This window comes from Pundamilia nyererei, unplaced genomic scaffold, assembly GCF_000239375.1.
Source record: "Pundamilia nyererei isolate P.nyererei 1_Seehausen unplaced genomic scaffold, PunNye1.0 scaffold00012, whole genome shotgun sequence".
In the NCBI taxonomy this organism is placed as follows: Eukaryota; Metazoa; Chordata; class Actinopteri; order Cichliformes; family Cichlidae; genus Pundamilia; species Pundamilia nyererei.
Genome location: NW_005187413.1, coordinates 4,353,821 through 4,374,908, shown reverse-complemented (window position 1 = coordinate 4,374,908; position 21,088 = coordinate 4,353,821). Strand labels below are relative to the sequence as shown.

Below are 21,088 nucleotides of genomic sequence, written 5' to 3'. Positions count from 1 at the left end.
CATTAAGTAATATTTTGGCAAACAGTCAAAACATTAAAAAAATAAATAAATAAATGAAGCACAAAAACTTGAGGGGTATTGAAACAATACATTTTTCACCAAGGCCACTTTTAATGTTATTCTGTTTACCTCTGGAAAGATTAGCGGAAGTATACAAGAGAGGACTTTTAATTGTCACTGAGATTGTTGATTGTAACAACAATGTGATGTGTAATCTTTTCTCATATGTGCAGTAGTTACCAAGGGGGAAGATGCCGTATCTGAGCTACACTCAACAGAACCCCAATAGCTTACCATGAAGCTTAATGGCACAATGTGTAAAGCAAGCTGCCTTTTACAAGAAAAAGCCAAAGGTGCCAGATTACGTCAGTTTGTTTCTTTATGATAATATTTGTCTGTTAATGGTTCAAAATCGAGCTTATTACAAACTAAAAACTAGAGCTGGGTGCTTTTTTTGTTTGTTTTTTTTGTTTGTTTTTTAGTTAATTAAAATAAAAATACAAACTAGATTTTTTTGAGAAAAAAATAAACCGACACAATTTTTGGAACCTGGAAAAAAAACTGAAATAAATTAAAAATCTACAGGAAATATCTTCGGTTTTAAAATTAATTACTTTAGTTACTAAAATGTTTTTACCACAACTTGCCTGATGAGGCTTTGATGAACATATTAGGACGTGTAAAAGACTTTGAGTTAAGTCAAAAAGTTATTGTTTTTATTTTAATACCATTACTAAATCATGCCTTAATAATTAAAGAAATGACTTAAAACTAATACTGAAACTGGTCAAAACTAAACTTATTCAAACTGTAACTAAAATGAGTAAAACCACTCAGGCAACTATAATAAATTAAAAATAACAACAAAAAAACTAAAGAAAAAAGAAAAAAAATAGAACAACTGTAACCAAACATCCAAAAACATCTAATTAAAACTACTGAAGGATGGTGGAGATTTTTAAACTGTACAAGTGTTTTTATTACTATTATAATGGCAGTGTGTATTTCCAGAAATTTAAATTATGTACTCAGTCCTTGTAAGATGTGGGAGGGAGCTGGAGTACCCACAGAGAACCCAAGAAGACACTGGGAGAACCAACAGACTCCATAAAGAAACCCGGGAGCTTTTTTTGTTGTGAGACGTCAGTACTAACCCCCACCCTCACACTTCTTCATTTACTGTTTGCGTTGTAATGCTTTTACATATATGTCTGTTTTTTTCCAATTACATCTTTATTTACCAATACCAACAATCCTTCATTAGATTCATAAATATGGTGCAAAAATGTCTTCATAGTTTCCTTTAATTTTTTTGTGTTTTGGGATTATCTGATGATAATAGGAATAGCTGGAATCAGTAGCATGTGCACATCCATTACATTCGTGCAAGTTAGGCCGGGTACGAGTAATTGCTGCCCACCAGAAAGACGAGAAAAAAACGTGTAAGAATCATTGTTGATAAGGAAGTTGTCGATGTCCAGGCCCTGAGCTTTCGCTTCATCGTACAAACCACCATCAGTAATCGCCCCTGCTGCCTCAGTGGGTCCATCCTGACCATCAGTGCCCCCACTCAGAAAGACTGGCCCTTTAGGCGAAAGCCCTAAGCTTCTCAGTTCCAGCCCCACTCGCATAGCCAGCTCCTGGTTCCGACCACCTCGGCCTTTGCCTGTTAGCTCCACAGTGGGTTCGCCTCCAGCTAACAGACATGTGGCACCCCATCCCTCTGTACGCCCTTTTTCTAAAACCTGCATTGTACGGCAGAGGTCCCAGCTCTCCACACCAACTTCAGGGCCCAGCTTCAGCACCTCAGTGGCAATGTCAGGAGGAGGTTCCTCTCGAGAACAGGCAAAGCGGGCCAGCAGGCCGTAGAGTCTAGACACAGACCGCACATCTCCACACACACTTGGCGAAAGGACTACAGGGAGGAAGCCCAGCTCTCGAGCACGGAGACCAGCGTGTTTAAGGGCAACACCGTTGGAGCCAATCACAGCATTGAGAACATGTCCCGATGTATCAGATTCCTCCTTATTCTCTTTCCACCTAGAATTCGGTTTGTCAAGGACTTCCTTTACTGATGTCGGAAGCAAGTTTAACAGCTTGTAACGCTCAAGGATTGACAAAACTTCCTCAGGCCACACCCGACTCATCACTGTGGGGCCACTAGCTATCATGTCAATAGGATCCCCGATCACATCAGATAGTATCAGTGCAACAACCTGTGAAGACGTTATAAGAGTGATATTTGACATACAAATTACAATACTGAGAATTTTAAACTCTGTTTAAAAGAAGGCTAAAAAAACTGTCTGTTACCTGTGCAGGGTGAGCATGATGTGCAAGCCCTCCACCCTTTAACAACGAAAGGGCACGACGTATGGTGTTCAGCTCCTGAATAGTCGCACCAGCACCTGCAAGTCTGCAGGTAACATCTAGCTTTTCTTGCAAGGTGATTGGCGGGATGGGTGCAGGTAGCAATGCAGAGCCCCCACCTAAACAATGATGAAAACCAGCATGCGTTACAGATATCTTGGAGTCGTTTATGACCAGGATATGTCCACCAGTGTGTATATTAAACAAATATTTTCACTGCTTTTTTGCATTTGTGGAATTTCTCTAAAATTAGAAACATCTAATTTTAGAAATTGTTATTTTATTTATTTATAAATTTCTTCTAGGCTGTACTACTGTAGTTCATTATTATCGTGAACTAAATTCCCTGAAAAGCCTTTAGCCAATCTAAAATGCTGCAGAGTACTGACAGGGTCTAGAAAGACAAAGCATATTTCTCCCATATCGTCTTCTCTTCAGTGGCTCCCTGTTAAGTCCAGAATCAATTTTTAAAATCCTTCTCTTCACATACAAAGTCTTGGATCATCAGGCACAATCTTATCTTAAATACCTCAGGGTACTGTAACACCACAATAGAGCGCTATACTCTCAGACAGCGGGTTGACTTGTGGTTCCTAGTATTTTAAAAGTTGAATGGAAGGCAAAACCTTCAGCTTTTCAGACACCCTCTCTACTTTTAACATTAGGCTTAAAATTTCTTCTGACTGTTGGGGCTTTCTTTGTATTATTGAAGGGTCTTCATTTTACACTATAAAGTGTCTTGAGGTGACTGTTGTTGTGAATTGGTGCTATATAAACAAAACTGAATTTAAATTAATATTTTTAATGATATCTGTGAAACGATTATTGTTTTATTATTTTTAACAATAATCAAGAAGTGCCATTCGTACCTGAAATCAGTACAAGAAGCAAGTCTTTCTCTGTCAGCTCACTGACTAAATGCTTGATCTCCTCAGCTGCCTTCTGGGCATCCGGATCAGGCAAGTTGTGTTTAGCTCCCTCTATTACTTTGATGCGGCTGTTTTCTTTCAGCAGCAGATGGCTGTGATGGAAAAATAAATATTATTAACTTTACTGAGTTAACACTTTAAGTTGCTTTTACCTCTAAATGCATTTGCTTACTCTTTCCCATGCTGCTGTAATGTCTGCTGAATCCCATGTGGCACACTTATGACTCCTTTCACTAAATGATCACCCACAATCCTCTCTGCCTCAGCGGCCATTCCCAGCACAGCTTTTCCAAAGCCCACCAAGTGCAGGTTGTGTTTGAGCGTGAATGTGCGACCATCAATAACAACAGAGTCCTCCTTGCGCTCAATACTTTGACAGACCACAGTATCTGGCTGCACGGCTTCCACTGCAGCTGCAAACACTTCACGTGCCCGCGTGTCCATTGACATTTTGCAGAACGTGGGTTTTCTCCTCGCCACAAGATGCAGAAAAGGCTGAGACCGGAACAATGAAAGAACACGGGCCATTGATAATTCAGTGGATCTGAGCAGAAATGTCCTAAGGGATATAGAAGAATTGAACAGATTTTTAAAGAGAGCACAATTTAAACAAACCATAAATAACCTGCAAAGGAAAAGGAAATAGTCATGTAGAAGTCATGAAGCAATTATAATTAGAACTTTTTCTTAAATTTACTTTGTGTGCCTCAAATTCACCTTTTTTAAGAGCTTGTTTTGTGTTGTTCAGTCATCACACTTCTTGTAAGTCTTGTTTATGGTCAAGTCTGATGACTGCAGGAATACAGAGGAATACGTTTTGCTTAAATGTTCTGAAAACAAAAAGAACACCTTTTTATTCTTATACTAGCTAAAGCTGTACTTACATAAATGCATTTAGGTTTGTGTTTCAGTAGAGTCACGAGGCTGCCTACCCGAGAAGGTTGCAAATGTCATATGAAGCTGGTGTTTCCCTGTGGAAGCCTGCTGCGTTTGGACTCCAGCTCAGAGGTTAGGCAGTGTGGCAACAATCTGGCCAGACACTGGCTGGAGTTGTGTACCTTTGGTGTAATGATTGACTTCAGAGGATAACATGCCACATGAAAGTGCTGACACTGCAGCTGCGCATTAAGTCGTTTTTGTTGTAATTTGATTTTTTTCTGCCACAGATTGCATTAAACTCAGTGATACCCATACTTTGTTCATTGCTGTTAAACAAAGCAGCCTCTTGTGTAGCCACACCCGTCTTTAAGCCCTGTAGACATAATTTTAATTTATTTATTTAGTAGGGACAATGCAGTTTAACATAGTTCTGATGTGGAGCATGAAACTGATGTGGTGCAAATAGAGTTTATAGCTATTGCTAAATTCCAACCCTTGTTGGGCTTCTTCATTCACGATGCAAAAACAAAAATTACAACATTCAGTTACAGAAAACCATAATACACCATGAATACAAAACTACAAGAAATACACAGTAAAATAAAGTAAAATATAGTATAAAAAACAGAGAGAGATAGGTTGTGGATCTGGTTTTTAGGTAGTTTGCTTGTTTTCTTTTTCTTCTTTTTTTTACAAATGAAAGCTGAGCCACTGGGATTGTGGTATTTTAATGTGATTAGATGTACATGCTAGAAATCCAGACAATAATGACAATGTTATATGATGAGATTTTAGATTTGTTAAATTTGTAAAAAAACAAACAAACAAAGAAAGAAACAAAACAAAGAAACAAAATAAAACCCCTCAGAAACACTTACAGGTCGTTTTGTTAGGCACACCTCTGTAATACCACATTCTACCTCTTTCTTGCCTTCAGAACGACCTTAATTCTTTATGGCACAAATTCAAAAAGGTGCTGGAAACACCCTGGTGCACCACAGTTGCTGCAGATTTGTCAGCTTCACATGCATATCTCCTATATCACCACATCCACAAATTGCTCTACTAAGATCTGGCAACTGCGGAGGCCATTTGAATTCAATGAAATTATTGACATGTTCAAGAAACTAGTCTGACAAGATCTGAGCTTTATGACATGGTGAGTTATCCTGCTGGAAGCAGCCATCAAAAGATGGGCAATTTTTGGTCATAAAGGGATGGAGTGTCTCAACATTGCAGCAAAAATCAAGACTTGTGAGATCTGGAAACGTTCATGACAATTTTGGTGAGCCTGTATGAATTGTAGCGTGAGTTTTCTGTTCTTAGCCGATAGGAGTGGCACACACTGTGGGCTTCTGTTGCTGTAGCCCATCTGCCTATTCTGCTCACCTGGTTATAACCAGTGTTCTTTATGTAGTGTGACCATTCTCCCTGGAGTGTTTTTTTTCTACAGATGGTTGATGGTTGGGAAAGTCCCAGAAGTCAGTTTCTGAAATACTCATACGAGCTCGTCTTGGCACCAGCGACCATGCCCACCTAACTATATTTGCCTTAACAAGTAGCAAAACAGGTGTACCTAACAAAGTGACCGGTGTGGATAACTTAAATATCATGCTACTTTTTATCTCAGTAAATCAAACGCCTATTGGCAAATTATTTTTAATTTACCCCTGCATGAAATGCATTGGCATTTAGTAAAGCAGAATTCTTCCTCTACAACCAAACTTTAGAGATTTCCATTAAAAAATATCCACAAAAAAAAAAAACCCACGAGCGGCAAACAGAACATTTCACTTAATTAATCGTACCGTGGACTTGTCTTTCTGTGAGGACAAAACTGTCGTTGGTACTTTCTTCTTCACTTCTGCGTCCATCCTGCAAATCTAGAGGCTGCCAGATAACTGGACCCAACTGATAAACACACAAGGCTAACGGTGACAGCCAGAAAGTGCTAATGCGAATGCAAGAAGGCTTTGCTTTTTAAAAACAGACATTCTAAAACAAACTCGACTACGGTAGAGCTTTTAAAAAAAAGACAATAAGCTTTTAACTCCTAAACTGCATTTGGTAAGCAAACTGTGTAAATAACGGCGCTGTTGCTGGTACAATGCAGCTATCGCGATAACATCTTGCAATATCGCGTGGTTTCCTAGGCCCGAGTTTGTCAGGTGACGAATATATATGCGCGTCACTGACGTGGCGAAAGCGGCGCTTTTCCCTCCTCCTCCTCTCCGCCGAGGACAGAGAAGTATCCCAGGCGGGATTTGTCGCTGTGTTTGAACGATCCTTCTTTTAGGAAAAAAGGCCCCTTTCACATCTCTGCAGCTCATATATTTGTAAAGATTACACAAGTGACACTAGTGATTCGATTTAAATCAAAACGAGGGCGCGCTTACCCTCAGACACAGACAGGCCATCATGAAGCTAACGGACAATGTGCTGCGGAGCTTCAGGGTTGCTAAAGTGTTTCGCGAAAACACAGACAAAATTAATTGCTTCGACTTCAGCTCGAATGGTGAAACGATTATTTCCAGCAGCGACGATGACTCGCTAGTCTTGTATGACTGCCAGGAGGGAAAGTAAGAGCGAGTTCTCCGTATTTTTATTTTAACTTTGCTGTTTTTTTACGTTAGCTATTTGCTATGCTAACTAGCGAGGCCTGTGCTGCACTGCGTTAATGCTCAGCGTAAAATTGTCAGAGTGCAAGCAACATCAAATTAACAATAAATCTGTTAGATTTAGTGTCTGCAGTTATGCACTATATTAGCAAATAAATATATAGTCACATTGCTCGAACCAAACCCTTGACGTTGAAAGGACTGTTCTCAGTATGTGTGTGTTTTTGATGGGTTTGCGTTGATGATCTCTGGTAGGATTTACAGGGTCCGCTTATGTAAATATAATCACCGATAAATGTAAAAGCTCATGACTGAATGACAGAGAAATCCTTCATTGCTAGGAACCGTGTGCCCTTTTGCTGCGTTGTCTTTCTTTTTGTTGGTGGTGTTTTTTGGGAGGGTTTCGTGCAGCAGCTGCTTCATCCCATATTTCCCCTACGGGAGACAGTAAAGTTATTTTGTCTTAAACTGATGCAGTACATAAACACTTAAGATAAAGAGCACAATGCTCAGTTTTAATGAAATGTTTTTGGTGTGTTTCTTCACTGACAAAGGAGTTATTTTAAAAGTCCATATGGTTGTTTGTTTGCAGACCCAAGAGGACTCTCTACAGTAAAAAGTATGGCGTGGATCTGATCAGGTACACACATGCTGCAAACACTGTGGTCTACAGTTCCAACAAAATCGATGGTATGTTGATGCACAAGTGTTTTTTTTTTATTTATTTTTTTGTAGTTTTTGCTTGGTAGTGTAGTAGGCTTGAGGTTTTTTTTTTAATGTAATAAGATGTCTCACATGGTCAAAATAATAACAACAGCAGTGTAGGAGTAAACAAGGAGGCATGTTTGTTGTGCATTTAACATTGAAGTTATCACATTTAAGGTAAGATGATATGTGTTTCGATGGTTGGCGTGGACGGGCTGCTGCATGCCAGTTGATGACTGCTGGACTGACTGCTCACTTTGGTCTGAGGTAGTTGTTTGTACAGTTTGAGGGTCTGTGATTCTGCCCAATACAGGAGCTAACTGTACAAGTGACTGCCTTGCCCAAGGTTGAGTCTCCTCATCAGATCGACCTGTAATAAACTTCACGCGTGGAAGACAACATGTTTTGGGTTTTGCTCTTGCTGTCTTGTTTAATGTATAACTTGGCTGTGGGCTTCTCCTCCTTTTTTGATTATGTTTTTCTTTTTCTCCAAGACACTATTCGGTACTTGTCCCTTCATGACAACAAATACATCCGCTACTTTCCGGGGCATAACAAAAGGTGAGAACTGGATTTTATTTTGGTTTGAATTGCAGTGTTACATTCAAGGTTACCTTGTTGTAATTTTTTTTTTCTTTTTTGTTTGTTTTGTGACCAGAGTGACATCTCTCTCCATGTCTCCTGTGGATGACACATTTATTTCTGGCTCATTAGATAAAACAATCAGACTGTGGGATCTGCGATCACCCAACTGTCAGGTGAGTATATTTGGTTGTAGTTAGGTGAGCTCCAAATGTTGATATACCTGTATGCAACCTATTGTTTAATATTTGAGAAGAGCTGTATAACTGACACCGGCTTTATCATGTCACCTTGAAATTTCAGGGTCTGATGCACCTGCAGGGGAAGCCAGTTTGCTCATTTGACCCAGAGGGTCTGATTTTTGCTGCTGGAATAAATTCAGAAATGGTTAAACTTTATGATTTGCGGTCGTTTGATAAGGTAAGAGGCATTAATTCATTAGAGACTTTTTTTTGTTTTTTGTTTCGTTTTTTATTGGGGGGAAAAGTACTGAGTGGTCACCTATCGTCCACAGGGTCCATTTGCAACCTTTAAGCTTCAGTATGATCGAACATGTGAGTGGACAGGACTGAAGTTTAGCAATGATGGAAAGCTCATTCTTCTCTCTACTAATGGTGGAGCTCTGCGCATCTTAGATGCTTTTAAGGGTGCTGTGCTTCACTCCTTTGGGGTAAGAGACAAGTTATTACAACACAAAAAATTACTGGATAAAATAAAGCTCAAGTGTTTAAATATGAAAAATAAAAACCAATCCAGTAAAATGGATTCAACATGTATAACTGAATATACTGTTCATGTACACTCAGGGTTACAACAACAGTAAAGGTGTAACACTGGAGGCTTCATTCACTCCTGATTCTCAGTTTGTTATGATAGGTAAGTTAAGATGACCGCTTCTGTCTTGCCTTAATGTTTAGAATAAAATCTTTTATTGCATATATTTGTTAGTTTGATTTATATGTAAGTGGCATGTAAATAAGCAAATTAACAGATGTACAGAAACGTACCCCTGAAGTCTGTTAACGATACATGGCGCACATTCTGCATTTTGAAGCCCAGATTTACTAACAGGTTGCACCAGTGCAAACTTGATTTTTTTTTTTTTCTTTTCTTATTGTCAGTACTTTTAGTATTAACGGTTTTTTAACCTTATTGCATATGTATTTGTAGAATTAGTAGAATACTGAATTGCGTAAACCAATCGAATAACGTTTTCGACATGCAGTTTACCACTCATTGCCTTGAATACTTAACACCATAATAAAAGCTTGTTTGTTTTTGTTTTTATGCAGCTGGAATTATTATTACAAATAGATGGGGCAACTTATTTTTAATAGAGAGACACCTGTGTACAAAAAACATATATAACACATTTTATTTAATAGTGCCTTTATTACTGTAGTAATCCAACCTTTTATAACTGGGAAAAAAATCCTTGATGTCATAATGACACTATCGCAATAACAGCACACACACAAAGCTGACTCTGCATTCTATTTACCTCGAAAGTCAGATGTCATAGCTGGGAGTGACTTCACTCTCGAGATTCTAGGAAAAGTGAGGAAAAGCAGGTTTTGTGCCCTGGCAAGGTAGAGCCATTCATGCATGACAAGCAGCACTGCACAGTGCGTGGTGTATTTCCACTTAAAAATACCACCACAGCACTTTCATGGATGGTGTCCAGTCGGTGGTTTGCAGATAGCTTATTTAGCGAGTCACAAATACACAACAGTGACAGTTAAGATCACAAGTTTTACATTTTTACTTCTGCTTGCATTCACTGTTGCTGAGTCAGGTTGGTGATTGATCTGCTTGCTCTGACATTATTGAGTTTAATCTTAAAAAAAATGTAAAAAGTAATTATTGTCAACTTTAGAGGACACAGGTATCGTGGGGATCACAGGAAAAACAAGAGTTTATTGTTTCAAACAGGACCTTAGAATTTTTCTTATATGAAGAAATAAGATTAGGAAAATATTCCAGCCAAAGTTTTCTTAGGTGGAGCCTGTGAACCTCGAGGTTAGTGGATTTCCACAGCCGTTCTACCTTACGACAGTTTCTTTTGGATTTACGAATTGATTGATTTATCCATGAAGTGAGTTTTGTTAGTGCTATGAAGGCAGGTTTTATTGGTGCTGCTACTTTAAGAATAACTGAGCAATGATTATTAAAACATGTAGCAACATCAGGGCAATCCCTCAGCAAAGATGGATTAAACAAATCAGAGAACTTCTGAGCAACATCCTGAGTAATAACTGGCTTTACGATTCTACATTTAACTGGTGTTGGGTCCAAAGGAAAACTAAGGTTTAAAAAATGCACAGCAATAAACAATCAAATGAATATCATTAACACATAAATTACTGATATTAAGGCCAAGAGAGAAAACAACATCCAAGGTGTGACCTTTTGTGTGTGGGGGACCAGAGACATGTTGAATGAAATTAAGCATTAGTAATGGATAGAGTTAGAACACACTTGGACTTAAAACATTAATATATAATATACAGCATCATGAGTTTGTGTGTGTCTGATATCAATTGCTAATGAGGATCATCATGAAAGATTAATTGATCAGGAAAGAAATAATTACCTGTGATATTTACAATCAACAGACTTCAAGGTGATGGTTGTGGGGCACACGTATAAACACTAACACCATAACCAAAAGTGTAGGTTCTATACTGATCTCACTCAGGACTAGCAGAACAGAAATGAGATTTGATTTTGCACTAAAATCCACCTTAAATGAAATTAAGACAATTGTTAAAACGGTGTGAGATCAAAGGAGACAGGCTGAACATTTATCACATTTCTGCACACCTGTTTCAGGCTCCGAGGACGGAAAGATCCACGTGTGGAACGCCGAGAGTGGAATGAAGGTGGCTTTGTTAGACGGGAAGCACACGGGCCCGATTACCTGCCTGCAGTTCAATCCGAAGTTCATGACGTTTGCAAGCGCATGCTCTAACATGGTCAGTGGAAGCAGCAATGTGGGCTTAGTTGAAAAGACAACAGCCCAGAGAATGTAGCTCTGCTTGGTCTTAATTTTTATGCTGGGGTTGAACTGTGGGATAGTTACCAGTATCCATTTATTTAAAAGAAATAAAAAAAAAAATAAAAGCCTGTTTATTCTTTTGTACTGCTGGCACGCAAACGGCTTCATATTGATGAAATGTAACCAGAATTGTTCATATTTAATCTTTCAGGCATTCTGGCTCCCCACCATTGATGAATGATGACAGGAAGCAGAGTAACCAGCAGGGGTCATCGCAGTCAGCTCCGTATGGACCTGTGTGAAAAATCAGATGAAATTTGTAAATAATGACTTTACAGAAATGATCAGTTGTGCATTCTTTTTTTTATAAATGTTTTTCTATTTAACATTAAAGAGTTTCTAAGAAGTTTGTTTTTGGCTTTTGTGTCTGTGATTTTGAAATGAGTTGGATTTTTAGAATGGGAGGGTTCTACAATCACTGCCTACTTTATTAGGTAGTACCAGGTTGGAGCCCCTTATTGCCTTCAGAGCAACCTTAACTCTTTATTGCATCAATTCAACAAGGTGCTGAAAACAGTATCAGTAGAGATTTGGGTTCATATTACAAAGACGGCGTCACACAGTTGGAGCACATTTGTCTACACCACATCCTAAAGTTGTGGAGGCCAGTTTAAACCAGTTTGAGATGATCTGCGCTTTGTGACACGGTGTGTTATAATCATGGAGGCAGCTATCATAAGATGTGGTCACAAAGGGGTTGACATTGTGTAGCAGCAATACTTAATCGGGCTGTGGTGGAGGGGCACTACCAGGAGCCTTAAGCACCAGGAAATATTTCGTAGTCTTTACACAGATGGCTGTAGGCCATCTGCTTCAAGGTTTGAAGGTGATGTGTTCAGACATGCTCTTCTGCATACCTTGGTTGTATTGAGTTACTGTTGGCCGTCCTGCCAGCTGAAATCATTCTGGTCCTTCACCTCAAGTATCTATGAGGCCTATTGTCGTTTTTGTTTGTTTTGTATTAGAGATGGCTGTGTGGGAAAACCAGCCTGTCTGCCACCAACAACAACAAAACTACACTCAGTCTCTTAAAATCACCTTTCTTATGCATTCTGATGCTCACTGTAATCTGCATCAGGTCGTCCTCACCAAGTCTATGTGCCTAAATGCATTGACTGGCTCATTAGAAAGTTTTGTAAATGATCATTTGAGCAGGTGTACCAGTCATGGCTGGATGAGTGTATTAAGATATATATTTACAAAAGTATGACTTTAAACTCAATTATTAACGAGGGTTTTCTTTGGCGTGTTTGTCCAGAAGGACAGTTCAAATAGACACAAGGAAAATTAGTTGAATTTGATTGTTTTTCGATCACAATATATTTTATGAGGTGTTTTATGATGTTTGCGCACCGTACTGACAGAATTTGAGCTAGTGCGGGGCTGGGTTTTTATTTTCGTTTCAACTTTGATTTAGTGAGATTGACTTTCAGGTGTAACGTGATGTAGCACAAACAGCTGGAGATATTTTTAGCCTCGACTTGTCAGATTTAAAATATGTTTCTCAGACTAGGAGAGTGCTGTTGGCGTGACCAGGTATTTAGAGCTACAAAAACATCTTTCACAATCTGAGACATTAATGGGCAGTTTTTCACACCGTAACTCAAATTGTTTCTAATATTTTGTTGTTTTTGTGTTAAATTCTAGTAATAGGTATAGCATTGGTGTGGTTCACTCCCACATGTGTTAATGGTAAAACAACAGCATCCTACACAGTCCTGCGTTGTGACCGATAATTTGCCCGCAGCAGTAAATATTTACCTCTTTCTTTGTAAAGATAACTTCTTCAGTCATTCAGAAGTTGGTAATCAGGTCTGGAGGTCATGCTCTCTTGCTCCACTGCTTGGTCTTGGTGTGTGGTGGGCTGTTCACAGGCCGTAGCTACTCAGTGGGAGCTAAATTTAGGAGAGGTGATCAGGTTCTCTCTCTCTCTGTGCACATGATACTGTCCTAGTTACTTGAGCAATGTCCCTTCTCATACTGTCGCACACTTTCAACAAACCCAGACGCACAGTGATCCTCTTCTTCAGGAGCTCTGTCCTCGTACTCATCGATCAAGCGAAGGACGCGTACACGCCGGACTTTGGTTGGACTTGAATAATTTCAGCCTGGCCCTGTGGAGCTTTCACTTCTGTCTCCTGCTTCTGTGTCTTCATCCTACAGCCAGCCCCTGGCGGGAGAAAAACACAGCTGACCCGCCATGTTTCTTGCACTTGTGGTGACACCAGAGTTGAGGCAGTTCTTGGCCAGGGCAAGAGGTGGAACAGTGCGCCTCATCAAGGTGCGCATCCAAGACGGTGAGTGACCAAGGACAGTGTAGAATGGAGATGCCGAAAATAAAAACCTCAAGAGGACCGACATTTTATCATTTTAAACCAAGCATCGTGTTAGTTTTTGTGTCTCTTTGAACACACCAAAACTCTTCTTCTGTCTCCTTTGAAACTGAGCTACAGACGCAACTAAGATTTCTTCTTCTTTCATAAACAAATTGTTAGTTCTATTTAATGTTTAAAAATGTAAATCGCAGTATTCTGAAGCCTGAGGTGATGCTTTTAGCTGCTCTGGTTTGTCTGAAAACCAGCTAAACTGAGATGAAGCACAGGATGATTTTAGTTGGAGAAAGTCATGGAAAGAAAAATGTAAGCAGTTGATCATTTGTCTTATTGCTAGAGGGCTAGATCATTGACGTCCGTTTGTGACCACTGACCACTAATAAGTTATCTCCCTGATCATCTATGAACAGCTACACTTTGTTTCCTGTAAAGGACTCCCTTTTTTTTCTTAGAGGCCAGGAGGGTCGACGAGCCTGAAAACATTTGAGCAGGACTTTTAGAATTACCCTGAAATCGGCAGTAAATGTGTTCCTAACAACCTTCTGGGTTTTTCATAGCTGATGATGGTTTCTCAGATCTTCAAGTCATCTGTGGATGAAAGCAAAAAACAAAGTTGGGAATTGCAACACTCCGTGTCTGACGTCTAGGAAAAGCAGACTGTTGGCAGCTGCTGTGTGACAGCAGTCACTCAGCGTGTCAGCTGAGCAGCTTGTGGAAACAGTCAGTTTGGCAATAGGTGTCCGGGTGGCTGATTATGGAGGCAGACAGAAATGTTCATGATGTGTTTACGCCTTGTTTTTGGTATCTGATCAATGCCACGCTGTAATTTGATTCAAGGTGAATGCATTCTGGGCCTTTTACTAGTCACTGGTTAGTCTAACCAGTGACTAGAAAAGACGAGGCCCTCCACCTACGAGTGGATAGTTTAAATGCAGTTTTATACTAATATGGATCTGGGGAGATGGGAGAGACTGGCTGATGGAAAATATGTGCGTGCAGAGCTGGAATGCTTTACAGCTCAGAATAGCAGCATGCCCCCAGAGACAGTCAGGAAATCCCCCTGCACCCCTGAGAAACATCAGACTTTGGGTTAATGTGTGCGTTTCAGAGTGTTTGTCACTGCTACGGACAGATTTAACCCGCTATCGTTGTGTCAGTCAGAAATGAAGCCAGAGATATTTTTAGCACGCCGTTGCTCTTCTCGTTCTTTCTCCATAGCAGTTGGGGCTCTCAGAATCACAATAGTCATGTGGCTTTATATAGGATGAAGTTATTTAGTCCGCATTATTCCCACATCCAAGTTTTGTATCGGAAATTGCTGCTTTTCTGTAATATGACCATTCTAACCATCTTAGGAAGGAAATAATGAGCGTGTTTCTCACGGTTTTCTCTTTCTGATGATAGTGGATGGCTTCAGAGAGCACATTTCTGAAATTTTACAGACCAAACCATTAATCTTTTCAGTTTAAGTTCTGTCTTTCTTCACATGCTTTAGTTGTTTATAAAAAAAAAAAAGCGCTCTAACTCTTTGAAAATGAGAGAGACGTGATTGGAAATGTAAGAAGCTATTCATCTCTAAGAAATTTTATAGCAATTGTTACACAGACCTGAAAATGAGTTGTGTTTCAGAAATGTTGGAAAGTAGCGAAAGAGTACACATTTGGTCAGATGTAACGTTTCTCATGTACTATAAATAGAGAGGCACCTTCTGCTGTAGCATGCTGCTGAATAATTAGCCAGCAACAAGTGAGGTCAACTTCACCCTCGTGCTTTATAATCACAAACAAGAATCCTTCGTGTAAATTTACTGTGAGTGTGGACTACAGCGTCTGAATGTGCTGTGTGAAGGCCGTGCTGAGGTATGTGATGAGTAGTGGTCGGATTTTCAGAGCAGCTGGTGCTGGGGGCCTACAGAGAGCCAGAGAAGAGCTGGGACCAGGATTATGATCGCTTTCTGCTTCCTCTCCTCGATGACCAGGAGCCCTGCTACATCCTGTACCGCCTAGACTCCCAGAATGCACTGGGCTACGAGTGGGTCTTTATTTCGTGGTCTCCAGACCAGTCTCCAGTAAGAAATACCAGTTTTCTTTATTCTGTGCCAAAAAAATAAGCCACGTGAACACAGAGTTTCTGAGCTTTTATGAGAGGATGTATGGCTCCGGGTAGAGGGTAGTGACAGACTGAAGCAGAGGTCACAACATCCTTTTAACTTAAATTTTGATATTGATCCGATACCATGCATCAATTCTATCATGCTAGTATCAATACCAGCACTGGTATCAATATTGTTGATATTTGGATCTATTCCGCCACCTCTAAAAATTAACCCCAATGACCTGAATAATTCCATATAGACATTTGAAGCATACTATTAGGCCTTTATTAAACATGAAACACAGCTAAGTTTAATAATTTTAAAAAACTTTATTTACAAAAAAAAAAGGCCTAATTTATGAAAGGCTATCTCAGTGCTAGGAGATCCTAGCAATAAATGAATAGATCCTCATCTCCATTAAACTAACTCTGCACTGTCTGTGATCATTCTTGCTTATTTATGTGGGCCCACCACTTTAACATAAACTCCACACTTTCAGAATTTTAAAGCTGGCACATTCATTTCCCTCTCTGACGGCTGCAGGTGAAACAAAAGATGTTATATGCTGCCACGCGGGCCACAGTGAAGAAGGAGTTTGGCGGTGGCCACATCAAATACGAGCTATTTGGCACAACCGAAGTGAGGACCAGCTAAATTTATACCTCTCCGATGACATGTTTTGGCAGCTTCCTGTAAAAGACTTGCTTGTTGTGCTTTCAACACTAGGAGGACATCTGCTTGCTGGGCTACCAGCACCACGTGTCATCCTGCTCAGGTCCTGCCCCGCTCACATTAGCTGAGCAGGAGCTCCAGAGGATCAAAATTACAGAGGTAAAAGGTCAACAAGCTTTCAGGCGTACTGTCGTTATTGCAACACAGCTTTGCATGTGAGCTGCTTCTTCTGAAACATGAGCTACAGACTGGTTGTTTCATACATTGAACTTATAACTGTTGTGGTTGTCTTTTCAGGGCCGGGTTAAACAGGTATGTGGATGAACTCTGCTGTAATACTGAATGAATGTGATCCAGTGGTCATACCAACTTATCCTTTTTGCAAAAGTCCTGCAGCCACAGAAAGTGTTGCTATTGAACACTTTGAGAATTTTGTTTTCCAGAAGCTTGAAAACACAGATGCCCCTCTGCTTGCTGCCCTCTGCAGGTGACGACAGAGATCAGCGTTGAGAGTAAGCACCAGACTCTTCAGGGCCTCGCGTTTCCCTTACAGGATGCAGCCAAAAGAGCCCTACAGCAGCTCGCCCAAAAACGCATCAACTACGTGCAGCTGGTGAGCCAACTTTAGCTCATATTTCAGAGTTTCTTAAAAACTAATATGAGGAGTGGTCTTTTAGCGTGCATTTGTTCGCTGTGTTTCAGAGGCTGGATGTAGAGAAGGAGACAATTGAGCTGGTCCACTCTAACCCGACAGAAACTCGAGATTTGCCCTGCAGAGTTCCCAGAGACACTCCCAGATACCACTTCTTCCTTTACAAACACTCCCATGAAGGGGACTACCTGGAATCTGTCGGTATGATACTGATCCTTGCACTCTGATAATCCTCCTGCATTTTGTTTCTGTGGAAAGACACTGCCAGTGTACACTCACTGGCACTGACACCACATTTATTGTGGATATTTATTGAAAGCTTTTGATATTACGATTTAAAACAAAGCTACACTGTGTACAAAGACTGTGAGCAGTGCGACCAAATACCGATTCTATTTGTGGAGGCTAAAGTATACACTTTAATGAATCTTAAATGTGTATTTATTAACTCTCATAATGTTTCCCTGTCTCCAGTGTTCATATATTCCATGCCAGGCTACAGCTGCAGCATTAAGGAGCGGATGCTGTACTCCAGCTGCAAGAGCAGACTATTAGAGGAAGTGGAGAAAGATTACCATTTGGAAATCGCTAAAAAGGTATAACAGATGGATAGATATGGGTCTGGTGGGTTGGTATATTAGATAACATTGTTTCATAATGGGTTGTAGCTACTGCTAAGATCATGTCATCGTGATCATTGTTTTTGAGTCTGGTGGTTTTAGATGCAGCGTGTTTACTTCATTTTAAATCTTACTGGTACACATACATGCAGGATTTAGGATTTATTCAGCTGAATTATCTCATAACTGTTAAAAAATAAAGTATACTGAAGCAGTAATTTTCTTTAAGATGACAAGACTTTACCACCTCTGGGGCCTCTGAAGTCCTGACTACAATATTGATGGAATTTCTAAGACTTCAAGCTGAAATATCTTTAATGAACTTCTGAATACAGCCCGTTTTTGGGGGGTGGGGCTATTTTTTGCAGTTGGAGATCGACGACGGAGATGAACTGACGGCCGACTTTCTGTACGATGAGGTCCATCCTAAGCAGCACACCCACAAACAGGCTTTTGCTAAGCCCCGAGGCCCTGCAGGAAAAAGGGGACACAAGCGGCTTATTAAGGGGACAGAAGAGGCCGTGCAGGACAGCTAGTTCTGTCTGCAGATCCTGGACTTCTCCTCTCTTCCTCCAGACCCATTAACACCTCATTAGGACACAGTGATGCCTTTCCTCTACCGTCTGTGCGTTGAAACAATTGTGATACACAGAAAATGTGTTTTTAGTGGAAATGTTCTGATGAATTATCTTGACTGTGCCTCTCTGGATCAGTTTACTACAGACAAAGAGCATTCAGAAAGATAGATAGTGATTTTATTTTTATTTTTAAAGCAAATCTGTTCTTGAATAATATGAAATAACTCTGCCGTTTACAATATGATACAAAAGGACTGAATTAGAAATGCATGGGGAAATGTTTCAGACGTCATCTTGCCTCCAGTACAAGTTTTGTATCAACTGTGTTTGTAAGAACAGTCATAATTAAAAAGAGAAAAAAAAAGTGACATGAAAAGAAATTCAAAATAAAATTTTGTTTATACTGTGCTATTGTTTACACTTCAGGGTATTTCCACTCAGCACTTTTCATTGAAGAGAAGTCAAGCTCCGGCTTTTGAAAGACCTCACTGTGTCGCGTTAACTAGATAAAAATCAGTTCAGCTTGAGCGCTGGCCTGTGGATTCATACCATACAAATCTGCATCCAAGGCCCGCCGTGAACGGTTTCTTCATAATCCTCTTCCGCTGTGTCTTCCACACGATTCCACAAAACACAATGCTACTTTATCCCATTTACTACATTGTTTATATTGTTACATTGTTACTCCTGAGTGGAATGGCTATTCTAATATAGGTCAAGTTTTCTAGTAACAGAATTTACCCTAATGAGTAGATGTAGTGCCTTTGATCATACTTTCACTACTATGAGCATCAGCATGACTTACAAGCAAAGGGTGCTGCTGTTTAACAGGTGCGTGTGTGTAATGCTTATTTAGGGCAATCTTGCAAATAATTAACTACAGCTGAGGAAAATGTCATTAGTTTTTGTAGCAATAAAAAAACTTTGAGACTAAAGATACTTAAAGGAACGCTGACTTGCCGCACTCCAAACTGTTCCCGCATTTTAGACAAATTCCCAAAAGCCAGCGTCGTGGTGTCGCAGGAGGAAAAAGTCCAGCAGACGTTAAGGTTCTTCAGCCTGGATTGAAGCAGTGGGCGGACTGACCGATCAACCTCTCACTGCCATCCAACTTACCTACACCAAAGCACTGCTAATGTCTTTTAAACATTGCATCAGCATATTCATGGACATGATTTAGTTTTAATGAAGCCAGCCTTGTGTTTTCTCCAGTGTAACACATTATCACATTTATTTGGAGAAAGAAAGAAAAATCCACAAAAATAATGCCACAGCTTTGGTCAGTTAAATCTACTAAATCAAACAGTTAAAAAAAAAAAGCAAACAATTTCTCTAGTCAGTGCCTGCCAGCAGTTCTTTTCAGGACTGTTTCTCTGAACAAATGTGGATGCTCAAGGTTTTTTTTTTCTCCCAACGCAGCACGGATGAATTTATGTTGCTGATTCCAGGCAAAGCTTTTCTCAGAATCCTTTTGAGCCTTCTTTTCTTCAGTTGAGCGCAGGACAACAGTTATTCATTGTTTCCGAGACATCTCTCAACTACTAAATCATCGCAAGTTCTGGGTATAGTGGTGGAAGTATAATCAAGTACATTTACTCAAACAATGGACTGCAGTACAAAGTTTAGGTATTTTCAACATTTAGCCCACCACATCCCAGAGGGGGAATACAGTGCTGTTATTTGATTGCACTTACGTGGCAGTCGTAGTTCTTTTAAAAATAAAGATTTTCACCAAAAAAACATGTAAGGAACTTACATGTTTTTTTGGTGAAAATCTTTATTTTGTGAAGTTTTATGTTTTTTGTGAAAAGATGTTTTACAATTAGAGCTGACAGGATTATGCGATGAATAAATCATTCAATAACTGTGAAAATTTAAGAAATGAGGGAAGTTATCCGTTTTCTTTTCAGAATGCAAGACTAGACAATCATGTTTAATGGAACTGAATGTGGAAGAAAAAGGAGCTCAACTTTAACAAACTACACTGAAAAATCTGGCTTTTACACACCTGCATGAGTCATGTATGCTCCTGAGATCCTTCATCGTCATATGGAGGCATTAAATGCAGGCTTTTCGCACCTTACACTTCATTCTGCTCAATAAAGCCTTTTAAACTTAGTTAAATGGTGCTGACTTAATTACGAGGACATACTTTCAAAAATAATGATGCTTAGGTTTTTTTCTTTTTTTATAACCCAAATAGCTGGGATATATTGAAAATGCAAACCAAACCAGAGCTGGGGTTTCATGAGGATAGGATACTATAAAGGTCACTGGGATATTTTCCACATCAAGCACATTTCAGTGCTTGTGCATTGTGACAATGTGTGTAGTCAGATAACATTTTTATGGCCTGATATTACTTCACATTAAGGACCTGAGCTTTGCTCAAACAGGAAAATTATATTCCATACGCACATATGCGATTGGCTAGGGCGTTGGTTTTGGAACTATTGCTGATAAGCACGTTTGTCCTAAAATGTGAAAATTAAGAGGTCATTTCCAGCTGGAAATTCTTAAAATGAATACATTTGTGAACAGGTGGCAATGCAAATTTATGGCAATACTGCACAGCACAGAAAACGAGTACACAGAGCTGATTTATTAGGCAGTGTAGCCCTACTATCAGATTTATTGATGCTTACTGGCAGACTATTAATTTTATTGCAGTATAAAAAGGGTAATATATGACAAACGTGCCAAACAAAGGCTGGGGCATTAAGAAACACATGCATGTGTTTTGTCTTTATTTTTTAAAAAACATTGGAAAGAAAATAAGTAATTTCTGTTTAAAATAAACAAATAAAAGAGATTTTTAGTAGGCGTAGGTGCGGTGTTACAGAAGATGTGCAATAATATTCTCGGATAGGCCGAAACAACACGTGAACCCATCTGACTTCGAGAAGCTTGAAGATAAAGAGGACTGTAACTTTGAAATATTTTATTATCAACTTAGTGTAGTGCAACTGAAAAGAAGCATAAAAAGACGTATGAATC

The 21,088-nt window shown here is 39.6% G+C and overlaps 3 protein-coding genes across 10 annotated transcripts; 2 read left to right on the top strand and 1 right to left on the bottom strand.

Moving 5' to 3' along the window:
- Positions 1 to 591: 591 nt before the first annotated feature.
- Positions 592 to 6,252, bottom strand: glyctk (glycerate kinase). Of its 7 annotated transcripts, XM_005724582.1 has the most exons (8): positions 5,987 to 6,252; positions 4,494 to 4,551; positions 4,232 to 4,375; positions 4,017 to 4,129; positions 3,472 to 3,858; positions 3,240 to 3,391; positions 2,314 to 2,489; positions 592 to 2,216 (listed from the first exon to the last, which is right to left on the bottom strand). In XM_005724582.1, the coding sequence occupies exons 5-8, from the start codon at positions 3,825 to 3,827 to the stop codon at positions 1,326 to 1,328; spliced, it is 1,575 nt and encodes a 524-aa protein (XP_005724639.1). In that variant the 5' UTR covers positions 3,828 to 3,858; positions 4,017 to 4,129; positions 4,232 to 4,375; positions 4,494 to 4,551; positions 5,987 to 6,252; the 3' UTR covers positions 592 to 1,325. The 7 variants fall into 7 exon arrangements, with proteins under 7 accessions (XP_005724639.1, XP_013764066.1, XP_013764065.1 ...); XM_013908612.1 differs by having other exon boundaries at positions 4,017 to 4,091; positions 4,184 to 4,551; XM_013908611.1 differs by having other exon boundaries at positions 4,232 to 4,551.
- Positions 6,253 to 6,365: 113 nt separating this feature from the next.
- On the top strand, positions 6,366 to 11,484 carry wdr82 (WD repeat domain 82). Its single transcript, XM_005724588.2, has 9 exons — positions 6,366 to 6,757; positions 7,389 to 7,486; positions 7,996 to 8,062; positions 8,160 to 8,259; positions 8,387 to 8,503; positions 8,598 to 8,753; positions 8,890 to 8,959; positions 10,916 to 11,058; positions 11,293 to 11,484. Exons 1-9 carry the CDS (start codon positions 6,597 to 6,599, stop codon positions 11,320 to 11,322), a joined length of 942 nt encoding a protein of 313 aa, XP_005724645.1. The 5' UTR covers positions 6,366 to 6,596; the 3' UTR covers positions 11,323 to 11,484.
- A 1,609-nt stretch (positions 11,485 to 13,093) lies between these two features.
- twf2 (twinfilin actin binding protein 2) lies at positions 13,094 to 18,459 on the top strand. Of its 2 annotated transcripts, XM_005724579.1 has the most exons (9): positions 13,094 to 13,438; positions 15,364 to 15,542; positions 16,113 to 16,208; positions 16,296 to 16,400; positions 16,539 to 16,553; positions 16,729 to 16,854; positions 16,944 to 17,094; positions 17,368 to 17,489; positions 17,882 to 18,459. In XM_005724579.1, exons 1-9 carry the CDS (start codon positions 13,342 to 13,344, stop codon positions 18,047 to 18,049), a joined length of 1,059 nt encoding a protein of 352 aa, XP_005724636.1. In that variant the 5' UTR covers positions 13,094 to 13,341; the 3' UTR covers positions 18,050 to 18,459. The 2 variants fall into 2 exon arrangements, with proteins under 2 accessions (XP_005724636.1, XP_005724638.1); XM_005724581.2 differs by lacking the exon at positions 16,539 to 16,553.
- Positions 18,460 to 21,088: the final 2,629 nt, after the last annotated feature.

Bases quoted from the DNA above. Each gene is read 5' to 3' on its own strand.
- glyctk (XM_013908612.1), bottom strand. From the start codon at position 3,827: ATGGCCCGTGTTCTTTCATTGTTCCGGTCTCAGCCTTTTCTGCATCTT. The intron at 3,392-3,471 runs GTAAGCAAATGC...TTTCCATCACAG, and splicing joins TTACAGCAGCATGGGAAAGA to CCATCTGCTGCTGAAAGAAA. The intron at 2,490-3,239 runs GTACGAATGGCA...ATCATTGTTTAG, and splicing joins GCTTCTTGTACTGATTTCAG to GTGGGGGCTCTGCATTGCTA.
- wdr82 (XM_005724588.2), top strand. From the start codon at position 6,597: ATGAAGCTAACGGACAATGTGCTGCGGAGCTTCAGGGTTGCTAAAGTG. The intron at 8,260-8,386 runs GTGAGTATATTT...TTGAAATTTCAG, and splicing joins TGCGATCACCCAACTGTCAG to GGTCTGATGCACCTGCAGGG. The intron at 11,059-11,292 runs GTCAGTGGAAGC...TTAATCTTTCAG, and splicing joins CAAGCGCATGCTCTAACATG to GCATTCTGGCTCCCCACCAT.
- twf2 (XM_005724579.1), top strand. From the start codon at position 13,342: ATGTTTCTTGCACTTGTGGTGACACCAGAGTTGAGGCAGTTCTTGGCC. The intron at 15,543-16,112 runs GTAAGAAATACC...TGACGGCTGCAG, and splicing joins GGTCTCCAGACCAGTCTCCA to GTGAAACAAAAGATGTTATA. The intron at 16,855-16,943 runs GTGAGCCAACTT...GCTGTGTTTCAG, and splicing joins GCATCAACTACGTGCAGCTG to AGGCTGGATGTAGAGAAGGA.